Source organism: Silurus meridionalis, chromosome 5, assembly GCF_014805685.1.
Source record: "Silurus meridionalis isolate SWU-2019-XX chromosome 5, ASM1480568v1, whole genome shotgun sequence".
Lineage (NCBI taxonomy): Eukaryota > Metazoa > Chordata > Actinopteri > Siluriformes > Siluridae > Silurus > Silurus meridionalis.
Window position 1 is genome coordinate 11719412 of NC_060888.1, and position 25052 is coordinate 11744463.

Here is a 25052-nt window from a genome sequence, read left to right on the forward strand (position 1 = left end):
ACTGTACCCCATAACATTCGGTGCAACCCAGATGAGGATGGGTTCCCTCTTGAGTCTGGTTCCTCTCAAGGTTTCTTCCTTATGCCATCTCAGGGAGTTTTTCCTTGCCACATTCGCCACCAGCTTGCTCATCAGGGACAAACTTACACTTAAAAATTAATAAGATGTTCTTTATATCACCACATTATCTGTGTAAAGCTGCTTTGAGACAATGTTCTTTGTTAAAAGTGCAATACAAATAAAAATGAATTGAATTGTTAAATACTTATTCTACTGCTGCACACCAGATAGTGACAAATATAAAAATAGCACAAATACTCTGTTTTCATATTTAGATGGATAATATCTGTTGTATAATTTTATTAAATAAATAATGTTTTGTTTTATTTATTAACTTTGTCAATTATTAAAATTTCTTCTTGAAGTTTAAAAAAAAAAATTTTTAAGTGTAATGATAAACAAAACTCAATGACCATCTTGTAAAAACCTAAAGCTTTTTCCAAAGCTATACCTGCAGATTTTGAGGAAATGTTTTTCACATTAACGTTTATTAAATAAAAAAATAAGGAATTCAGATTAGACGCCAATAAAACTTTAGATAAAATATTTATTCAAACTATTATTGTTAACAAAAAAAATGTAATTTCTTTAACAAATGTTTCTATTGCAATGTATGATCAGATCAACATACATGGGCATTTTACATCATTTTTAGTGTACAGAGTTGTAATTCTTCTAAACAGTATGCCACAATGTTTATTGTATTATATTTCAATTATAACTTGCAGTTATTGTTTTATTGTTCTTTTTTTTATTGTTTTCTCTTGGTTTAGCCTACTTCTATATAATATTCCAGGATATCATATTTCAAGTGTAAGGATGCATCAGTGTAGAATATGTCTTGTCTTATCATTCTTCAATAAGTGTTGAAGTTTTCCTTTCTTCTAAGCCAGAGTCTTCATTTTATTCCTATACAAACATACATACATATGAATTTTTACAGTTGAAAGACAAAGTAAATAAATTCAATTAAATTAAATTAAAAGATACCTCTTTGGGTTAAGCCAACAAATGGATCATTATGATTATAGAATGGAAGGTTCAATTCATGTCACAGTTAAAGACAATCTTTTTTTTTTTTATTTAATCCAAAGTGGATAAGTATTTGGAGATGTGATGAGTAAAGACATTAGTTAGACATTGCAGGACCATAATGACAGCACATGCAAGACCAATCAGATCAGTTAAAACAAAAACATTTTATGAACTGCACCCTAACACCAGACTGCATGCATGTCTGCATGTCTGCATGTCTGCATGTCTGTCTGTCTCTCTCTCTCTCTCTCTCTCTCTGACAAAAAGATTCCCTGCCCTCCCCCACTTTCATTAATATATATAGAACTTTTTCCTTTTTGCACAGATGGCTTAGGAAGAACTGGGGATCCCGCCAGGGTAATGCACTGGGTAATATGCCAATTCCTGTAGTGAGTGAATTCTCCTTGTTCCAACTCGCGTGCCTTCACCCTGCCCTCTGCCCTGAATGGCGCCAGCAGGACTTCCCAGCTAGCTTTGCAAACATCTGGTGTCTGGGACTGCCAGCAAGAGGGGGAGGAGCGCCTGCCTATTTTCCTTCTGACTTTGCTTTATGTAATGGAAGCACATTATTTCACAAATGAAGCAGACCATTCTTTCTTTGCAGTAAAAATTAAAAACACATTTTAAATTAAAATGTTAAATTATAATGATCCAGTATTATCTGTGCCCTTCAGAGCTTTATATCTGTTCCTTTCCAGTTTCTATTGAAAAATGTATTTAATGAGACATTGTTAAAATGTTTACTTCAAAGTTTTGGATTAAGAAAAGCTTGTAAATTATTAATAGGGCTGGAATTACAAGTCATTAAATTGCTGCCCTTTCCTCACTAATAATCTTATTGGGGTAGGGCACTATTTTTATAGCATGTGCTTCCCTCTGAAAAGGCCAAACCTGTAGGTGTACGGAATCCGGCTGTGGGTTTCAAATCATTGCATTTAACTGGGACACACAATCTGACAGAGGAGGAACCTGCTAAACATTTAATTCACCAGTGAGATAGGAAACCAAGGCAGTACAGACCACTTTGTGGGAACATGCTGGATTCTAAGGCCCAGGTGCACCTCTTTTTGGATAAATGTCTTTTGTCTCCAAAGAGCTAGGGCCTGTATTGTTAAGGTAAGGGTCAACACAATCAAAAAAGCCATTTAGTTGCAATGATCTTAATAGTCACCAGATATGAATATAGAAGACTGATAACAGTGCCTTCACTACCATCATAAAAAAAAAAAGAAAAAAAAAAGCTCAGACTATTACAATTTATTCCAAGACTTATAATTGTTATTGCACCTCTTAATCGCCCAAAGCTAAACTAATCTAATTTGGATGTGGCTGAATATTAATTTATAAATAATTTCCTTGTAATCAAAAAATTACAATTGCGTAATCGGAAATTCATTATAGCTTTAACAAAAATTTTTTTTTTATTCACTGATGGAAGAAAGTGCAATAGTGTTTATTGCAACTGTAGTCCTAAACCTTTTGTGGCAATTGTAGTCCTAAGCCATCAAAGCAAAATTGTATCACTTGCAGTCCAAAGCAATCTTAATAGTAAGATCCACATTTGTATGTTTAGGCTGTCTATGTGGGACCATCCCTAGAAGCATCAAGTGGTGATGAGTGATGAGAAGTAGGGCATCAGGATGAATCAGGCAGGTTAAAATATTTCGCAGACCATGGTCTGAATTCTGGAAACCACAGGCATCATCAGCATCAGCATTTGCATACACTGTGACCATGCAGGCTTTGATACAAAATAATTATTGAAATGCATGCTTTAGTAACTTTACCAAAAAAGTGTCTAAATCACATATGAAAATTTGAAAAACCTCCTTCAGTTCTATTTACCTTTCTCTTCTTCGAACGACCCTCAGCTTGCAGGGTTCTGGTGCACTGCTGAACACACTCCCTGAAGCTCATGTTGCTGTGGTCTGGGGTATAGTCCAAATCTACAAGTTGAGCCAGTGACAGGATATAGTTGCAAGCAATTCTTAATATAGCCAGCTTGGATAGCTTCTGTCCATAGGAGTAGCAGGGCACCTATAAAGGCAGTGTTAAACACAGGGTAAAGAGGTAATATAAATATTATTAAAACATTAAAACAGTAAGAGGTTTATAATAAATCCTTAGAAATTACATTTTAAAGACATGTGTAGCATTAAATGAAAAGAAACTACTTAGAAAAACATAATAATAATAATAATAATAATAATAATAAAATCATTTGGCAAATTGGTAACAGGTTAGTAAAGTGATTGGGTATTAAAAAAAAGAGCATCTAAGAGTTTATGAGATTTGCAAATCTTTGCATTGTCTTTTTATTTACATTTTACTCAGTGACCCAAATTTTTTGGAATTGGGGTTGTACAATGCCCTTAACTAATAAAAGGACCTCTCAGGTCATCAAGGGCTCATCTTTCCAAAGCCATCAAAAAAAGCAAAACACCAGTATGCACAGAAAATTTACAATCACTTCTGTGATACACCAGATGCATGTGGCAGAGCATTCAGGCCCTAACTGACTACAAAACCACATCACATGCCACCAACAGTGACCCTCATCTCCCTGACATGACGACTTAAACGACTTCTACACATGATTTGAAGGTCTGAACATCATACAATCATGCAAGTCCACACCCACCCCTGAGGAGCAGGTGCTCTGCCTGGCCACAGATGATGACACTATGTAGAGTCGACTCTTGTAAAGCCGCAGGCCTGGATAAAATACCAGGGAGAGTGCTCAGGAACTGTGCTGACCAGCTGGCAAGTGTCCTTACAGACATCTTTAACATCTCCCTGAGCCAGGCTGTGGTCCTTGCGAGCTTCAAAAAGACCACTATTATCCCGGTGTCAAAGAAGTCAACAGTGAAGTGTCTCAAAGATTACTGTGCAGTGCCACTGACTCCCATTATAATGAAGTGCTTTGAGCATCTAGTCAAGAGGCACATTCACTCTGCTCTGCACACCTCACTGGACCCACTTCAATTTGCATACTAGCCGCTCCACCGATGACGCCATCTCCTACACCCTGCCCTCTTTTCTTTCACATCTGGAGACAAAGGACACCTATGTCAGAATGCTGTTTGTTGACTTCAGCTCAGCATTCAATACAATCATCCCTCAGCAACTGGTGGGGAAACTTTCTCTACTGGGACTCAACACTCCACTCTGCAACTTAATTCTAGACTTCCTGACAGAGAGACCACAGTCAGCGCCCAATCGGCAGCAGAACATCAGGCACCATCATACTGAACACAGGTGCCACCCAAGGCTGTGTGCTCAGCCCTTGCTGTTCACTTTGCTCACCCATGACTGCACAGCAAAGTCAGAATCAAACCTCATCGTCAAGTTCACTGCTGATGATGAAACACTATACAGAGAGACAACTCGTGAACTGTTGTAACAACAACAGCAACTTGTTCCTCTGTATGGTGTTTCATCCTCATTGCTGATGAGGCCCACTACTGTCATTTCGTCAGCAAACTTGATGATGTAAACAAAACAAAGGAGATCATTGTCGACTTCAGGAAAGGGTCGGGTGTCCACCCTTCCCTGCTTATCAGTGGTTCAGTAGTGGTGAGAGTCAGTAGTACAGTGGTACCCCGCTTATCGACCGGCTCGGACTTCAACCTTTTTGCAAAGCGAACAGTTTTTCGACCGAAATTTGCGCCCGCTGAACGACCAAATGCCCGCATATCGACCTTTTTTTTTTTTACCCCGACCCACGTGGAGCATTTCTTTTTGTTACTTTTGTAATGTTTTTAATATTAATTTACTGTATTATTGTCAGAAATCCACCTGCCACGCCCCCTTCGGCGGCTGTCAAAATCTCCGCTTTCCCTGAAGCCCCAAGCTTCAACAATGTACACCTGGGGCTCATTATTCACTCATCCCCAGCTCCTATATAAACCCCTCATTCATCCACACTCCTTGTCGGTTATTGTTGGTATATGAAGGTGTTTGGTGCAGGTTTCCCTGTCGCACGTATTCCTATGCGTTTCTTCCTTTCCAGACTCCACGCGCTCTCCACGGCTGCGCTTTCTTTCCAAATCGCACCCCCCGGATTACCTTTTTCCTCCCGTGTGTTTGCCCGTGGACCTCGCCTCCAGGGCGTACCACGGATATCTCTCTCTCGTTCATCGGGATTCTATGGACTGTGGATTCTATGGATTCTATGGACTGTGTGTGTGTGTGTGTGTGTGTGTGTGTGTGTGTGTGTGTGTGTTAGTTAAACTCTCTGTGTTTTCGTTAAACCAAAGCGAACTGTGCTCCGGCTTTGCCTCCGCTCATTACGCTGCATAACAATTATATACAGTATTATTTATGTACCTTTATTATTTAGTATTAATACTGCTAAAAACAGGGCAAACATTGTTAATAAATAGGTATCGGTGGAGGTCGGGAACGGATTAATTGGTTTTTCATTATTTCTTATGGGATAATTACATTCGCTTTTTAACCTTTTCGCATTCAGACCAGTTTTAAGGAACGGATTAAGGTCGATAAACGGGGTACCACTGTACCAAGCTTCTTGGTCACCTAGACTACCAACACCAACTCCATTCTCTAAAATATTACACACTGGACATTGCACACACTTGCACACAGTCACTCTGACTGTGCACTCGCACTTCACCTACTCTGTTGTTAAAATAACTACAGTCCAACCTCATATCTATCACATCTACCTCATATGTACAATATTGCACCTTAACTTTGATATGCCTAATATTTGTGTTTAAACTTGCTGTTTCAATCCCTATGCACCTTGGTCCATAGTAACGGCATTTCATTCTTTTGTATATGTGGAAGTATGACAAAACTTGAGTTGAGTAATATTGGCACCACTGTCAAATACAAGCAAAGAATCCTATGAAATTTTTGTTCTTGTTTAGAACAAGAACAAAACCTTTTGTTTAGAAAACAACACAGTTTTATCAAGAAAAAAATATTTACACCATATACATGGGTGACAGGGAACATTAAATTATTAAATTGTGACTTCCTTTTTCACATGGGTTTAAATATTAATAACATTCCTCATTTATCATTATTCATCCCAGTAGGTAAAACCTAGGAATATATTTGTGAGAAATGGGAAGTGGCTAGCCATGTCTCATTTGAATAGGCTGAAATATAAAGCATAATCATCCACTTGAAATCACAGAATTTTATATAAACGGAATAAATCCTAAATTGTTAGCTCATAAATGTGTTCAAAATTATTCCAAAACCATTGAGTTTCTACACTAGAAATTTAGTGCAAGATGTTGACGGACAGGATAGCTGTTATCATTGTACTAAGCGAGGCAGCATCCCACATTTTTCCAATGTAAATTTGTGGTGAAAAACTTAAATACAATGTGCCCTTATTGAAATTGTTTAACATTAATTAATAGTAATATACCAAATTTATAAAATTCATAAGGGGAAAAAACAATAAAAAAACGATAAAGTAAAATAATCAAAGAGTAGCAAGTTGTGTAAATTAAAAATTTGTATGGGTTTTGCTAAATTTCCTATGTGCTCATGTTTTCTGGTTTTATTGTTCAGAGAATTGGCTGTTTTTCTCTCTTCTTTCTTCTCAACTCCTAGCATTCGAAATTCATATTCAAACACAATAAATACTAAATTGAAGTGTGCATTTTAAGATAATATTCCATGTATGTACGTATGTATGTAAAGTTGTGCTCAAAATTATTAATACTCTTGTTATTTTTATAGTCTTTTGTGATGAATGACTTTTATAATAATTTAATATGTGACATAACTAAGAGAATAACGTAATATTTCAAGAAATATGACATTTAATGGCTTTTCATTGTCAAATATTTAAAAATCACCATGTTCAGAATTATTTATACCCTTTTATATTACAATGTTTATTTAAGCAATAAAGCAAAAAAGCCTTTGTTCTTAATGACGGCCTGCAAACACTTCTTGTAGGTCTCCACAAGATTTCTAAAGATCTGCTGCAGAATGTTTCCCCACTCTTGCGTCGCAAAAGCCTCCAGTTGTTGGGAGATTGGAAGGCTTCCTAGCATTGACCCAGATCTTCAACTCTCTCCACAAATTCTTAATTGGGTTCAAGGAAGGGGTTTGACTTGGCCACTCCAGAACATTTATGTTGTTGTCCCTGAACCATTGCTTGATTCCTCGTGCCGTATGCTTCAGGTCATTATCCTGTTGGTAAGTCAAATTCTGTGACAGGTTGAGCCTGTGTGCTGATGCCACCAGGTTTTTATCAAGAATAAAACCACTGTCAAAGAAGCGTCCTTGTAGCTTGATTTGACCACCGGCATGCTTGACCGTTGGAATGGTATTCTTAGGATTGAATTCTTCTCCCTTCTTATGCCAAAAATTTTTGTCCAAAGAGGTCAAGTTTTGTCTGACCAGTGGATGGATGACCAGCAGTTCAGATTTCTATCTAGGTGATCCCTTCACAAAGGCCTGGCACACATCCCGGTGTCTCTGGGTAAGGATTGGTGTCTTTCTGGATTGAGGTCCATGAAGACCACCTCAATGCAGAATTCGCTGAACAGTGGATCTTGATACAATCTCCCCTGTTTGGTTGCGGTGTCTATTAGAGCTTTAGTGGTGATACGAGGTTGTTGTTTGCATCGTGGCAGATCTTTCTAGAGACCCTAGAGCAGACCTGGGCAAACTACGGCCCGCGGGGAACATCCGGCCCTTTGTACGTCCCTGTGAGGCCAATCATAAATTATATGGGTGCACCGAAAATCCGGCCACCAAAAATGTTTTATTTTGTTTTTATTTTAAAATTTAAAATTTTATTTTGAAAAGCGTTACGTTTGTATTACTTAGGTATTGACGTATGTGTATGCGTGAGCTGTGAGTGAAGGTGAACAGCAACAAGTGACGCTAGCCAGGTTACTCTCAAGATGTCGGGTTACGCTAAGAAAAGTTGATAACAAATGCTGTGTTTTCAACAAGACATGGACTGCCAATTATTTCTTTACAGAAATTAAAGGTAAAGCCGTGTGCTTAATCTGTGGTACACAGGTCGCTGTGTTAAAGGATTATAATTTGAATCGCCACTACCTGAACAAGCATGAGGATAAATACAGAAATCTGTCTGATGAAGAGCACTTGCGAGTCTGATGCGTTGCTAGCAAAACTGCAAACCCAACAAGTTGTTTTTCATTGTTTGTGGAGATTAACAAGTTAAAAATAAATTGCACTGATTCAATAATTGTTTTTGTTTTCTTATTTGACCTATACACCACAATTTCACATTGCCTAATATAAATATTTACAGAATAGTTTTATTCTTCCGATTATCAGTACCAGCTATTCAAAATATATAATTTATTGCATTTTACAATGGAAGAAATAGCAGAATTAAGTTCAAGTTATTGTTGGTGTGGCCCTCTGACACAATTCAGGTTTCTCATGTGGCCCCTTGTAAAAATTAATTGCCCACCCCTGCCCTAGAGTATACTTTGTGCTTCCTGTCATGCCCATCCAGGTTTTTGACAGTGGTGAACATCTTGAACTTCTTCAGTCCTTCCGAAATGGCCTTGTAGCCTTTGCATCCACTATGGGCATTGACAACATGCGTACGAAGAACATGACTGAGTTCTTTCATCTTGGCCATGGTGACAGTGACTGAAAAATATTAAAGCTTTGCCCCTTTAATTATAATTTAAAGAGCAGGTATTACCATTTAACATAATTCAGCCTTTTGAATAATCATTTAATTGATTTGACCTACATTGATTAGTCACTGGAGTGTGAAACCATGTGCACTTTCACGAAAGAAGGAATTTTTTTCTGAGATTGGGAATATGATTAATTTTAAACAGGCTAATTATATTCCATTTAATATAATGGAAGTTTAGCCAAAGTAGTTTTTATAAATGAAGTATTTATTTGTCCAAGGGGTATAAATAATTTTGAGCACAACTGTATGTATGTATGTATGTATGTATGTATGTATATACTGCTAATCAACATTAGAGCACCACCGTCTAAATTATGGACAATTTAATGAGGCAAAAAGGGTTCCCAGAGTGAACTAATTCAATAAATGATCAGTTCACTAAGTGCAAGCTTTGACCACAGCAGTATGGTTACATGGGGTACACCACAGATTCTACTATGAATGCTTCCTACAGCACTTCCAAAGTGTGTTCAACTATTCAACAAGCAAGGTACCCACAGCACTGCTGAATTTACACTTGGATGGAATAAGCCAGAACAAAAGGCTATCGCTGAGGGCTCAATTGCACGTTAGTCAGAAAATTGGTATTCCCTGATGATTATGCAATGCTTAACCTCTTGATATTTAATACATACTCTTTAATAACATACTCTAGAACAGTTGTGAGGAATACCATATCTCCAATTCAATTTATTCAGTCTACAGAACCCATACAACTTTAAATCATGTGTAATGCAAAAGTTGCCACTGGAGAAAATTATGCTTGTATTGTGGCAGTCTTCAGTACCATGTGGCACATTGCTCATTTACATGTATGCCATTAAGTTGTCCCCTTAATCAAAGCAATGTACAAAAGTACTTTGATGTTTCAGTCAACAAATACATTCTATTGCTGATTCATTAAAACATCTGGTTCATTTGACTAAGAATGCAATTAGTCAAAAACTCTGGTAAGAAAATATTTATAGAGATTTTTTCTTCTTTAAAGGAGAAGTGCAAATTTTAAAACCACTGGAAGTGATACTTCCATAGATGTTGTTTGTAGACTGCTAGAGACTCGGCTGTGGAAGTTCATTCCACAAATATGATCACCTGAATGTGTTAGATTAGCATGAACACAAAAGTTATGTAAAGTGAATGAAGTTGAGGTCAGAGAGTTATTCATTGAGATCACAAGATCTTGGCATGGAGATCTTGGCACCTACGAAAAATAGCGGTTTAGATATGCTAGGATCGTACCTCGGACAACTCATACATTAATGCACTCGTAGGTCAAGGTACCACTGTAGTTGTGAAAGGAAGGAGGAAGACAGTGAACAATGACTTACTTCGTCGGCTACTGTTTAGATACAAGCCGTTGTAACGCGTTGAGTCTGGGTCATGGGATAGCTCACTAAAACTCCAGTTGCAACAGAAATCATAAAAGCACAGACAGGTTTCCAAAAACTCGCGCTTTTTTTATTTTTCTTGGCAACAGCGTTATGGGTTAGTCAAAGAAACTTAGAAATTAGCATCAGAAAATAAAAAGGACATAATCCTCTGTCTCCACACACGCAGTAATACCGGAAGAATGCAGTGCCAGGCTATTCCCAAAATACCGCTATGCTCCTAATAGAAGCGCAACATATTGCATTTAGTGTCTTTTGTTAAAAAAAAAAAAAAAGTGTAAAAAAAAAAGTGCCTGTGTAAAGTTCATTAGTTTCATCTTATATGGCTTATAGACAGGTGCGGCTTATTTATGTTAAAAATATAAATATTTGTCAAATTCAGTGGGTGCGGCTTATATATAGGTGCGCTTTATAGTTCAGAAATTACGGTAGTTAAGTAATTGTTGAAACAGTAATAGCTCTGAATGTCAACCATTGGATTCTGCCAATAGAGAGCTTTAAGAAACTGTACGCACACAAAGGTGTGTGTACGGTAATTTTGTTTGTGTGTTGAACTGAAAAGTCAAAGAAAATGTGAATATTTGATGATGACAACATAAATGTTGTTAAACTCTTGCCTGCCTCCTATTTCGTCCACCTCGAGCCATCATGCTTTCTATAGAGTGTACAGCCTTGGCCTAATGTTTTTAGAAAAACACTGCTGCCTCAGTTTTTATGATGGCAATTTGCCACATACTCCAGACCATTATGCAGTGATCAGATGGGTTACACTCTTTGCCATGAAAATATAATTTATCTCCAAATAAAACTAAATTTCCATTCATGCCAACGATTCTCTTGAGTGTTAAAGGACAAAGCTGGAAATCACTCTGTGATGCTGATTTATTTAGAATTACAGACCTGAAGCTTTAAAAACTCTTATTTAACATAATCTAAATGATCTGTTCTTTGCTACTCAGACTTTGGTAAGCCAGTTAGTGAGATTTCAGGTTGGTGGCAACTATCTAAGTGTATCAGAAAAGAGACCTCCAGTGGTACAGTGTCTACTTGTCCTCTAAACTGCTACTGGATTTGATTAAAGCAATCCTCCATGTTTTGACACCACAGACTATCAATGAAAGCCATAACGAGTACATGACTACTCTGAGAATTCAGTTTTATTTGCTTGCTTGAATTGGCTGCCATATTTTTATAATCTTAAGTGTGGTCAACAGACATAATTTAATCCATTTAAAGACAAATTCATTTGAAATTAGAGGGCAATAAACATACACAGCATACTTTGCACATCAGAAACAGTCAAGCAGTAATTAAGCACAAATGTGTTGCATTTGATTACTTATATTTATGATTAAGAAAATGGTATCCTTATCAGGAATTGCACTATTTATCTGCAATACATCTTTTCAGGTGCAAAAGTAATGTTTGTTTGCATATTTTCTGCCTTTGTACTGACAGGTTTTTTTTTTAATAGTTTGAGATAAGATTTTAAGGTTAAATAATTTTTGTACAATGCTGTTACTAAAAGAAATAAGTATGGGGTAAATTTGACAGATAGGAGGATAGATAGAAAGAAAGTAGATCTAAGTAGATTATTACATATGTAAATGTATATATTATTGTTGGTTATTGATTTTATAGTTACCAAGACTCTGCAAAAGAATTAATTAATTTCACATGTGAATATATATACTCACTAAGCTCTTTATTAAGAATACATCTGTTTAAAACTGAAAGAAAAGTATTACCTGAATGTGATTGTGACTTTGAAGTAAAATAAGTGATTCTGTTCTTAGAAATCAGTGTGGTTACAAATAAATGTATCCATCCACAGATACATATAGTACATTGAGTACATCTAGTCTATTCATACAGTGTGTGAGAATGATGATCACAGCCTACCCACATACCTCCCCATCCAATTTCCCCAGCCCCCATTCTAACCAACACCTACTGCCCTTTATAGAAGCCCATGTGAGAATGGAGCTAAGGAGGATCAAAGCGTGGAGGGCTGCGAGCCCAGATGGCATCAGCTTCAGGCTCCTTAAGACCTGTGCAGATCAGCTGTGCGGCAAATTGTTGTACATGTTTGGTCTGAGCCTGAAGCTGGGCTTTACCACAGCTATGGAAAACATCCTTCGTGGTACCTGTACCAAAGACGACATGCCCAAAAGACTTTTGGGACTACAGAATAGTATCACTGACCTCACATCTGTTTAAGACATTGAAAAGGCTAGTGCCTACTCATCTGCGAACTCCGGTGAGCCTATCAATGGATCCACTTTAGTTTGCCTATCAACCTGGCATTGGAGTGGAAGACGCCGTCATCTTCCTCCTAAATAAGGCTTTTATACACCTGGAAAAGGCTGGGAGCACAGTGAAAGTCATGTTTTTTTACTTTTCTAGTGCTTTTAACATGATCCAACCACCCCCCACCCCATAATCACCAGTGAACATTCAGGGAAAGGACGTTGTGAAAGTGGACTTACAAATACCTGTGTTCATCTGAATAGCAAACTGGACTGGGCAGATAAAACTGAGGTAATTTACAAATTCTTCTTAAATGTAAAAGATTGGATGCCTCATAACTTTCTATTATTAAATTATGATAAGATAGATTTTGCTCATCGGCCCAAAAACCAGTACACAGAAGCTCCAGCATTTAGAAGGATGTTCTATAACTACTAGTTCAACAGTAAAAGACCTGGGAGTTATTTTAGACAGCAACTTGTCTTTAAAAATCATATCAACCATATTACAGTAATAGCCTTCTTCCACCTTAGAAATATTGCTAAGCTAAGAAACATGTTGTCTATATCTGATGCAGAGAAGCTCGTCCATGCATTCATGACAAGAAAGGACAGCGCAGACTCTTTCTGCTGAGGAGACTAAGGTCTTTTTGAGTGCAGGGGGGCTACTGAAGACCTTTTTTGACTCTGTGGTGACCTCAGCCATCTTCTATGGTGTGGTCTGTGGGTGCAGCAGCATCTCTACTGCAGACAGGAAGAGACTGGACAAGCTGATCAGGAAGGCCAGCTCAGTCCTGGGGATTCCACTAGACAATGTACAGGAGGTGGGAGAAAGAAGGATGGTAGCTAATCTATCATCATTACTGGAAAACGGCTCTCACCCCCTGTATAAATCTATCTATATCTATATATATATATATATATATATATATATATAAACTCTCTCTCTCTCTCTCTCTCTCTCTCTCTCTCTATATATATATATATATATAAAATCTCTCTCTCTCTCTCTATATATATATATATATATATATATAAAATCTCTCTCTCTCTCTCTCTATATATAAACTCTCTCTCTCTCTCTCTCTCTCTCTCTCTCTCTCTCTCTCTCTATATATATATATATATATATATAGAGAGAGAGAGATATATATATATATATATATATATATATATATATATATATATATATATATATATATATATATATATAAGATAGATAGATAGATAGATAGATAGATAGATAGATAGATAGATGATAGATAGATATCTATCTATCTTATCTATCTATCTATATCCATACTTCTAATCCTGTCCATACTCATCACTCCCAACGAAAACCTCAACACCTTCAGCTCTGCTACCTCCAGCTCCACCTCCTGTCTAATATTCAATGCCACTGTCTCTAAACCATACAACGTTGCAGGTCTCACCACAGTTCTATAAATCTTTACTTTCACTCTTTCAGATATCCTTCTATCACAAATCACTCTTGCCACTCTTCTCCACCCAATTCACCCTGCCTGCAATCTTTTCTTCACTTCTCTAACACACTCTCCATTACTTTTCACTGTTGACGCCAGGTACCTGAACTCCTACACCTTCACCACCTCTTCTCCCTGCAACCGCACCACTCCACTGCCCTTCCTCTTATTCACACACACATGTACTCTGTCTTACTCCTACTGACTTTCCTTTCGCTTCTCTCCAACATGTACCTCCACCTCACCAGGTTCTTCATAAACCTGCTCCCTACTCTCACCACAAATCAAATCACAACCTGGTTAAAAACTCTCCAAAACATCTCCATGCTTCTACCGGTATGTCATCTGGTCCATCCGACTTTCCACTCTTCATCCTCTTAATCGCTGCTCTCACTTCCTCCTTACTAATCCTATCCACTTCCTTGTTCACCATCTCCATCCTTTATTGCTCTAACTTGCAGCACATCCTTCCCAGCTCGGTGGCAAAGCAGAATATGGATTAACAGAGTGATGAGAAAAGTACAAGGTGATGTGGCAGCAGGTAAAGAGGGATGTGGCAGAAGCAAGGAAAAGGCATGGGCAGGCCAATCAGTATAAATCCTTTTCTCCTTCCTTAGTGTCCAACTTCTCATAAAGCTCCTCATATGCCTTTTCCTTGCTTCTGCCACATCCCTCTTTACCTGCTGCCACATCACCTTGTACTTTTCTCGTCACTCTGTAATCCATATTCTGCTTTGCCAACCTCTTTCTCCCTATGCTTTCCTGCACTTCCTCATTCCACCACCACGTCTCTTTGGTCTTCCTTTCTATTTCCAGATGTTACACCAAGTACCTTTCTAGCTGTCTCGATTATCACTTCTGCAGTAGTTGCCCAATCATCCAGCACCTCTTCACCACCACCGAGCCCCTTTCTAAACTCTTCCCTGAATCTCACACTACAGTCTACCTCCTTTAGTTTCCACTAGGGCCGGGGCGATATGGCCTAAAAAAAAAATCCCCAATTTTTTCACAAAAAATCCGATTTGCGATTTAAAACAATTTTTTTTCCCCCTGCTTAAAATCAATCTGCATATGACAAAGAAAATGTTCAAAAAAGTTTTAACTTTATTAAATAAAGTTTATTTACCCTTCTGGGATTTTAACCCACTTTGGGTTAAAGTGCAATCAGAAACAACAAGCCAAAAATACAAGATGGCAGGCCCTGCCATTGTAAATTGTGAAAATAGAACGTAACATAACATAAAATGAGCAAACCTACAAAGAAAAATGTTTTATGAGTGTTTGAATGTGGAACATGATTAAAAATGCACCTGAGGTTTTGAGTGATTTTGCCTTTGCTTTTCTCCAAAACTCCACAGTAAATTTACTTGAAATTTTAAATAAGAATATAATAGACAGGGAGTGTTTTTAAGGGTGTTTAAATATGGTGATTCAAACGCTCTGATTTTTTTGTTTCTTAACGGAAACGCCGTTCTGAAGCATCTTTACATGTATTTTGACCACTCCCACCACCCATACCGGATTAGACGCGCAACACTAAACAAAGTACGGCTGCTTAACCGTGTATTTTCAGGATGCGGCTGCTTAACCACAGTCTTGTGCTGCCGCTGTCTTGTTCATTTCGTAGGGCCCTACATCTCTTCCACTCAACAGCATGCCTCTGTTTGAGGTGCTGCAGTAAATTGGTGGTACTGCTACCTTTGCTTGCAACAGCCTTCAAACACACTTTGCAGCGGGGTGTGTGTGCTGCGTCTGACGCAGCAAAACCGAACCAATTCCAAATTACAGATGACACTGTGCCTTTCTTGGGAACGAGTTCTTCTCTGATCACTGCCATGTTGTTTGTGTATCTCTATATCGCAAACGGGAGGGGGGGAGGGCTGAGTTCGTTCGAAACTATGGAAGCCCATAGGGACATTAACGAGAAACCCGATTTTTATTAAAACATATCAATGTGAACTACACATTCGAGTTAATCGATAAAATCGATTTATCGCCCAGCCCTAGTTTCCACTATCTTATTCTTCTTTCAGTCCTCATTCTCCTCCCCTTCTTCTTCACCTCCAAAACCATCCTACAGACCACCATCCGATGCTGTCTAGCTACACGTTCCACTAGGAACACCTTACAGTCTCCAATCTCTTCCAGGTTGCATCTTCTACATTAAATATAGTCCACCTGTGTGCACTTTCCTCCACTCTTATGTGTCACCCTATAATCATCCTTCTCCTGAAAGTAAGTATTTACCACTGTCTTTTCCATTCTTTCAGCAACATCTACACCATCTGCCCTTCCACATTCCTCTCCTGAAGACCATACCTACCCATCACCTCCTCATCACCTCTGTTCTCTTCACCTACATGCCCATTAAAGTCTGCCCCAATCACCAATCTTTCATTCCTAGGTACATCTACCACTTCATCTAACTCACTCCAGAATTTTTCCTTGTCCTCCATCTAACAGCCTACTTGTGGAGCATAAGAACTGATGACATTTATCTTCAACTTCCAGCTTCATGTTCATAACCCTATCAGGAACTCTCTTCACCTACACTACACTCTGACTAAATTCCTCCTTCAGGATCACCCCTACACCATTTCTCTTTCCAGCCACACCATGAAAGAACAGTTTACATCTATATTTGCGGCATTTAACAGACGCCCTTGACCAGAGTGATAACAAAAGTGCTTTGAGTCTCTAGCAATGAATAAATCTACACTGGTACGAAAGATAAACTTAATATAAATATAACCCTTGAATTCTACAAATCAAAAGTTTAAACCCAAAGTTTAAACCCACCTCCAATGTTCCTGTCCTTCCACTTGGTCTCCTGAATACACAACATATCTACCTTTCTCCTCTCCATCATATCAGCTAACTCTCTCCCTTTATCACAGTACCAACCAGAACCTCCACTCGCCTACACTTCTCCTTTCCCTGCTATCTCTGTAGATGTCTTCCTTCTCTCCTTCTCCACCTTCGGCCAACAGTAGCCCAATTTCCACCAGTACCCTGTTGGCTAACTTTACCTGTGGTGGTCGTTGGTAACCTGGGCCTCAACCAATCTGGTATGAATATCTGATCCATGATTCGCATATTTGATTTGGCACGTTTTACGCTGGATGCCCTTCCTAATCCAACCCTCCCCATTTATTCGGGCTTGGGACCAGTACTAAGAGTGCACTGGCTTGTGCAACCATAATGGCTGGGTTCAATATGTGTCTATAGCCTCCTGTCTAAATAAAAGTATATAACAACAATAAAATTACAATAAAAGTAGACAATTACTAATAAATCTACTATGGCACTGGTTTGGGCTACAAGCTTTTGTTGACATTTTGTCTGTGACACAAGTAGACTGTGAGAGAGGCTTCTTCACACTGAAGCTTGTAAAGAACATACTTATGACTTCTATTTATCAGGAACCCCTTAGGGAGATGCTTATTGGAATTTTGATTACTTTATCTATTGCTACTTGAACAAAGATAAGTTCTTCTGTTTTCATCTTTTCTGCATTTTGTGTACTTTTAAAAATTTGGATTAGAGGGTTACAGGAAGGTTTGCAATGCTGGTGTTTGTTAAAAATACTTGGTATTTTGTTCTATGCAAGTTCATGTAAAATTATATAAATTAAGACTATTTCACTAATTCTAAGATGCTTCTTTAAACTCTTCAGATGATATAATGTGCAATAAGTTTAATAAAAAAATATATATTATTGCTTTCTGTGGTTGCAAAATTTGTTGTTAATGGCGAGTACTGGACTGAAATAAATGGTCTAAGCCGACCCTGAAAGGCTGTGGCATTCAAGCAATGATTGATTGGAATTAACTGGCCCAAAGTGTGACAAGAAAACATTCCCTATACCATTGCACAATCACCACATCAAACCATGCTACATTTTTCCAGCTGTTACATTGTCTTCAGCTGTTCAATGTTACAAAGCCAGTGTCACTGTTGTACCCCCTCTGCTCCAAGCTTCTTTAACATGTAATGGATTCAGAGATGCTTTTCTGCATTGTACAGAGTGGTTACTTGTATTACTTTAAAACTTCCATCAGCTCAAAAAAGTCTGGCCATTCATAATTAACCTAGCTCACCAACAAGCCATTTTTTGTCTGCAGAACTGCTGCTCACTGGATGTTTTTGTTGTTTAAATGTTTTTCTATATACTGTAGTGCATGTCAATCATAGGAGATAAGCAGTAATAAAATACTCGAAGCAGCCCTTGTTGTACCAACAATCATGCCATGTTCATAATCACTGAGATCATATTTTTTCCCCATTCTGTTTGCTTATGCAGCCATTAGATGTTGGCCCATATCTGCATATTATGCAGGGTTGCTACATGATAAGCTCTTTGGATAATGAGTAAATTGGTGTACAGTTACTCAGTGAATGTACAGTACTAGTTCATGGGATAAACAAAATCATTGTAGGCTGCTGAAAGTACCTAACGCTGTGGTGCAAATTATTTTTTTGATAATATTTGTATGTATTCTTTTCTTTTATGTTTTATTTTATTCAAGCATTCCTATCTTTTTACACAATTCAACCTTTGCTTTGGCATTCAACACAAATATTTAAGGTTCATCCAAAGTAACAACAGAAAAACCCTTAAAGGTTTTTATATAAAAAAAATAAATATTCAACGTTATTAGGACAAAGCACAGGTTTACTTAAAAACCCCTTAATACATACTATGTATACTATGCACAAACTAATATATTGAATATAATATGTTCAAACTAATTCGACAAATACAATGATAATCTATCTTTCAGCTATTTAAAATGGCTGTCAATTGCGTAGCAGAGAGGTGTATAGCAATAGTAAAGAAAAATGGATACCTGCTTCCGCAGAGCCTCAAAAGCAGCACTGATCGTATGCACCCTGGTCCTTTCTCTAGCATTTGCCAGGAGTCTTCGTGTCTGCTGAATTGCTTTGATCTCTGTGACGACGCCAACAGTCTGTTCTTCCGATCGTTTCCTAAGTGAGTCGGTATGGTCAAGACTGTTATGGAGGTATGAACCCAGAGAGGTTGAGCAGAGAGCCCTTTCGGAGCGTTTGCACAACAGAATACGTGACTGCGGATGGCAATTTGTAGGAATGGCTTGCTGATTATTAAAGACTGAAACTTGTAGGGATGCCGAGTCGTTTCTGCTTTTAAATGCTGTCTCTGAAACTGACCATAGTGGTGTTTCCGTTTCATTCGTAATCTGTGATGGCAAAGTATACATTTTCATATCAAGCGCAGTATTTAAAATGTCCGGTTGTTGTCTGTAGTCTTCAGCTGTATCGAAATGCTCTAACTTTTTATCACGTGTTTTTCCACAAACTTCCTTTAGCAAAGGTCCCATTGAGTCGATGCTTGTTTTAGAGTGAGGGGAAAGCTTTTCCCCATGTTTAACAGAATCCCGCACCTTTCGTTTATACTTCTTATATCCGTCAGTTGGATTACACCGATCCATGTTTACAGGATTTTTCTTCATTTCCAAACACTTACAGTCTGTTACTATCTCGTAAACTTGCTTCAGCTGTTACTAGTATTTCCTCTAGTCCCGGCATAAATCAGAAAGAAATCAGTGTTCTGTTGTAGCCAGAGCACGCTGCCGTTTTCCGAGCTTTCTGAGTCCCGTCGAAAGTCAAACAGGCATTGCCTGAATTTTTCATTCGTATTCACATAAAAGCCCCTGCTGGCGAGACCGTTACCCCGCCTGCAGGCGGAGACTGCCCAAAATAAATGAGGTTCATTGAATGCGGAAGTACATTCAGTAACATTAAACCGAAAAGTTTACAATTGTAATATAACAGTGCTGCAGTTGTTGGGCTGCACATAGGTGACTGCTTCAACAATTCTGTGAAATTTAAAAGCTAATTATGGCAGAGTATAACCAATAAAAAGCAGCCTGTTGAATGAAATAGTAAATACATATTTTGACATTTCTGTATTCATAAATTAAACAACGGAAAATCTATAAAATTGTTTGTACGTGTGTGTGTGTGCAAACGAAATTTGTGTCGGTGTAAGCAGAAATCTGTTAGCCCAGATTTTGTATTTAATCAATTTAATTTCAACATATGTATATTATTTAAGATTGGGTGTATTAGTATCAAACGTAAGTAAACTCTACTGCTTCTGTAGACATATTTAAATGTGTGACTAATTTTAAGTTTAATGGATTCAAATTTTTAATAATTTTTATACTGAATACACCCCAAACCAGTGTGGGGTCAGCCGTTTAAAAGTGAGGCGACGCCATTTTTATGTGCAGTTGCATATGCTTTCGTAGCGCTATTGCTGCGTAGTTAGATTATAAATGTTTGAGTAAGTTTTTGTTTTTATTTTGAATCAAAAGGCTGTTTTCTGAGTACTGAAAAACATTTCAATGTTTCAAATAGTGTTTCACTATTTTTGCTCATGTGTGGCCCCCTCCTGCCACCTAATAGGCAAATTTGACAGACATAAGTTGTCATGACACCAATTGTTAATTTGGTTTATTCTCGTTTTCTTCATCAAAAAGATTTTTGTAAATAGTGAAAATACATTTTGTCCATTAGCCTGCAATAATTTGAGCTCTACGGCTGCGCTCTCTCCGAAGCGCACCTCGGATATCTCTTCTCCCGTCCACAGTCCCGTGATAGGTCTGTGTGGACCTCGCCCCTCTAGGGCGTACCACGGATATTGCATTCTCTGATTCTATGGACTGTCATGCATGTATATCTTTGTACCACTTCTGTATTAAACATACAGCGACTTATACTCCGGCTTTTGCCTCCGTTCATTGCTGCATGATGAAATAACAGACCTTAAAAAAACCATGATCGGGTTACCACCGTGGTCTCCGCGTGATCCAATCTGTCACAGCAAGACCAACCGTGACAAGGGGAAGTTTCGCTCCTCGCGATTCTTGCTTGCCGGCTCTATAACATGCAAGCACGGCTGCGCCACGCCCCCCGAAAGTGCGATGGAATTCCTGGCTCGCTTCTCCGGCAAAATGGCAGAGTGCGGGGGATTTATACGGAGCGTCTGCAAATATATGGATTTGTATTCGTCCTTTTACCCCACTGAAAGAGCCAAAGTTGTGCTCCACATCTCTCTCCTGTCTGGGGACTCTCTCTCGCCAGTAAGTTGTGGAGCACGGGGGGAGTCGATTTCAGCTCATGCCCCCACTTCATCAGACTTCTCATGGGGATGTTCCGGATGACTACGGTGGATCTACATTACAGCCCCCTCGATTCTGGAAGGGCTCTGCTCCAGTACTCCGCTGAGGGCGCCACTCTGCTCCAGTGTTCCACTCCGCTCCGCTGCAGTGTTCCGCCGAGGGCGCCGCTCCGCTCCAGAGCTCCTCAGAGCACTCCGCTCGGCTCCAGTGTCCAGCTAAGGGTGCCGTGACATCACCGCCTGACCGCAAAAGGGACTCACATCATGCAGTCATAGCAGCTCTCGATGCTATTGAAACAGGCCATCATTAGGCTTTAAAAACAAAACAACATCAGAGAGATAACAGGATTGACTAAATCAACATTTGGCATATTAAAAAAAAAAAGAATGCACTGGTGAGCTCAGCAACATGGAAATACCTGGATGGCCATGGAAGACAACAGTGATGGATGACTCAGCATCATCTCTATGGTAAAGAAATACCCCTTCAAACAAGAAAAGACTTTACAAAGGCAAATACAGAGGGTTCACCACAAGGTGCAAACCATTCATAAGCCTCAAGAAGAGACCAGAGAAAGATCATCTAAAGCAGGGGTGGCCAACCAGTCAGAGACCGAGAGCCACATTTTTGACCGTGTTACCGCAAAGAGCCACATACACATGGGCACACATGAACATCACCCATCCCTTCCTCTTACACACACACACACACACACACACACACCTCTCTGCTCAGCCAGATTTATTGTAAATGTCACACACCAACATAATGACAGAAATTGACTGCTACAGTTCTAAGACCACAGGACAGTAATTTTCAACAAAGAACATTGTGTGCACTGTCTCACACACACAAACTCTGTTTAACCAAGTCCACAAACAAAAATATAATAATTTACAATAGCGTTTTTCTTTTACTATGCATGTTACTTGGTGGGACTTTTGGCATTCCTTGCCTTGAACAATCCCCTTCAAATCTGCCTCGTATTCCGCTGTTGCCACTCGAAGCAATTCTTTCACATGAGTGTCAGTCAGAACAGATCGATGCTTTGATTTCACGTGTTTCAGGGTAGAAAACAAGGACTTGGTGGGGATTTTTTTATGTGTGTGTTCACTTCGCTTGAGTTCAATACGGTATTTTTGTCAAATGCGCATATGCGTGAAATGAATATACCGCAGGGTGGGCAATTAATTTTTACAAGGGGCCACATGAGAAACCTGAATTGTGTCAGAGGGCCACACCAACGATAATAATTTAGGGATGCACCGAAATGAAAATTCAATTCAAATGGCAATGAAATCCATAATTTTTTGTGTTATACCTTTTGCCTTGGCACCATCACTGGAAAACTGTCCTGCCTTTTCAAAAACGTCCGCATGCTCGGATTGACTACTTTTCTGCGCTGTGTTCTTCTCATATCCAGGCAATCTGGATGTTTGGATTACAGGTGATAAATTAAACCCGACTTGGAGAAACTCTTTGCAGATACAACCCCTCTTGAAATTTCAGCATTGCATATTTTGCAAATCGCTATCCGCACACCGCAGACATGTTGCTCTTATCCAGATAACCGTGTGCTGCTGCGCTTTTTTATTGCGTCATTACAATTGTGTTTCTGCCGTGTTGTTTCGGTGATTTAGGTATTTCCGAAAATTCTCGGTGCATCCCTGTAATTTATGATTGGCCTCATGCCAAGGTCTGATATACCGCAAATTTTTCCCAGTAGGGGCAAGCTCATTTAAGTCTTAAAAATACCGTATTGAACGTAAGCAAAGCGAACACGCACATTAAAAATCAAACACACAAAAATCAATATGAACGTAAGAGCCGCATGAAACCGACCAAAGAGCCGCATGCGGCTTGCGAGCCGCGGGTTGGCCACCCCTGATCTAAAGCATCTAAAAAGGTCCAGGTTTTCATTAATGATGTGACAAAAGACAGAGGTAGCCAGATGAATTCCAAGGTCTATAGGGATATACTGTCTAGCCCAGACATGGGCAAACTACGGCCCGCATTGGTTTATTAATCCGGCCCGCCGAACGTGACCAAATTCTATTAAAATAGGTACGGGTAAACATTGTTCAATTTACCTTTCCCCTGTAATGCCCACGTTTCCCCTAAAGATGTCGCACTTCAGCTCCATTGACGTTGTTCGCGTGCACTCTTTAAAAACTGCGACAGTTTCTGACAAACACCTCGGATCTATCCTGAGAATTGCCACAACAAAACTTACTCCAGACTTTGATGAACTGGCAAAATAAGGAGTTCAACAACACTGTTCCTACTGAAACTGAACTTTTTCTGAGTTTTTCTGCTGTGTTTATTGATGAACAGGCAAAAAAGGATCAACAAGTAATATATATATATATATATATATATATATATATATATATATATATATATATATATATATATATATATTTATATTTATATTTATATTATATATCTCCCTGACCCGGCCCCTCTGTCAAATTTTAGAACCCACTGTGGCCCGTGAGTCAAAAAGTTTACCCATCCCTGGTCTAGCCAAATGCAGGAAAGTTAATTGAATGACAATTCACAGAATACACTGCATGAAAATAGCTGTATATGGACCAGTAAACTCCTGTAAAATCCACTGATCTTTGGACATATTCAGAAATATACTGGCCAGAAATATTAAATTCCACATGTCCGTATACATCTGATTCTGTATCATTTTGGACCTATGTGACTGATGTGAACTTCCGTGCTATAACCATTAGTTGCCATGGTAGATAATCCTCTCGGGGTAATTTTTTACACCCAAGATATATTTGCATTTCACACCAATAGCTCTTTCATGTCAGGGTTGACATAAAACCTTTTTATTTGTATCAACTCTTTTAGCCCATCCCAAAATCTTAACAGATATTGGGCCAGCATATGTATTTGCTTCTATTTTATTGGTTGGGCTTAAAGTTCAGCCCACCCATATCCAAGAAATGTAGGCCTGCTTATATACCTTATAGACCTTCTATATTATTTACAAAATGTAAATGCTCAGACCGTGATGGAATTTAGATATCTTTTATTAAAAGAATTAAAAAAAAAGTGAAATATCCTAATTATAAGTATAAATGACACAAAATATAAAGATTAACAATAAAATATGGAATATAAAACAAATATAAATAAAAAATATAAAAATAATACTAAAAAAGTAAAAAGAAAAAATAAGTAAATATCAGAACTTAGAACAATAGAGGTACATTAAATTATAGTTAAATAAATAAACTCTTGTCTGATTCTGTGTCTGCCATGTCACCCTGTGCAATCACACGGAAGTGAGAATAGCCTACTTCCAGTTATTTCTGTAGCACCTGGCACAAAAGCTGACAGTTGTGGGCTTCTGAGCAGAGACAGTTCAACAACCCACACCGGCCTCCTATCAATAATGCCATCTTTTCATTAAACAAAGAGTTAATAAAGAGTTCCAGAGACATCTTTCTACATCTGTCTGGAGGACCTTACACCTGGACTCCAGCAATTGCAAAACATAACAGAAACTTAACCAGTGACAACCACTGAAAAAGCTAATAGGGTCAGAGCAGACACAGTCTGAAAAACAGTCCAGGGTCATAACACAGGCAAACAGAGTAACAAAGGCAGAGCAAAAAACACAAAAAAACAAAAACAGTCCAGAGTCCAAAACCGAGTAATAGGAAGACCAAGCAGAACATGGGTCAGGATCATGAACAGGAACCAGAACAGGTAAATTGGTAAAAGAACTCTTAGGGACTTAAAAAGCCGGTGAGATAGTCTGGCCAGTGATAACCAGTGATGGGAAAAAACAGCAACAGTATCGAACTGGAAATGCACGCCTTAAGCCCGGAAGATCCTGACAGTACCCCCCTCCACGGCCGTCTGCAGGCGGCCCCATTTTGTCCGTTGTCTGGGTAGTAAGAAGTGGCAGACAGAAGAGGCAAGGGCTAACAACCCTTGGAGAGGAGGTCTGGAGAGGGAAT

At 38.7% G+C, this 25052-nt stretch overlaps 1 protein-coding gene across 3 annotated transcripts; it reads right to left on the minus strand.

Annotated features, from left to right (window-relative positions):
- Window positions 1–587: 587 nt before the first annotated feature.
- atoh8 (atonal bHLH transcription factor 8) lies at window positions 588–21520 on the minus strand. Of its 3 annotated transcripts, none has more exons than XM_046849965.1 (3): window positions 18751–21342; window positions 2941–3132; window positions 588–969 (listed from the first exon to the last, which is right to left on the minus strand). In XM_046849965.1, exons 1-3 carry the CDS (start codon window positions 19390–19392, stop codon window positions 964–966), a joined length of 840 nt encoding a protein of 279 aa, XP_046705921.1. In that variant the 5' UTR covers window positions 19393–21342; the 3' UTR covers window positions 588–963. The 3 variants fall into 3 exon arrangements, with proteins under 3 accessions (XP_046705921.1, XP_046705919.1, XP_046705920.1); XM_046849963.1 differs by lacking the exon at window positions 588–969 and adding an exon at window positions 978–2780 and having other exon boundaries at window positions 18751–21520; XM_046849964.1 differs by lacking the exon at window positions 588–969 and adding an exon at window positions 2609–2836 and having other exon boundaries at window positions 18751–21518.
- Window positions 21521–25052: the final 3532 nt, after the last annotated feature.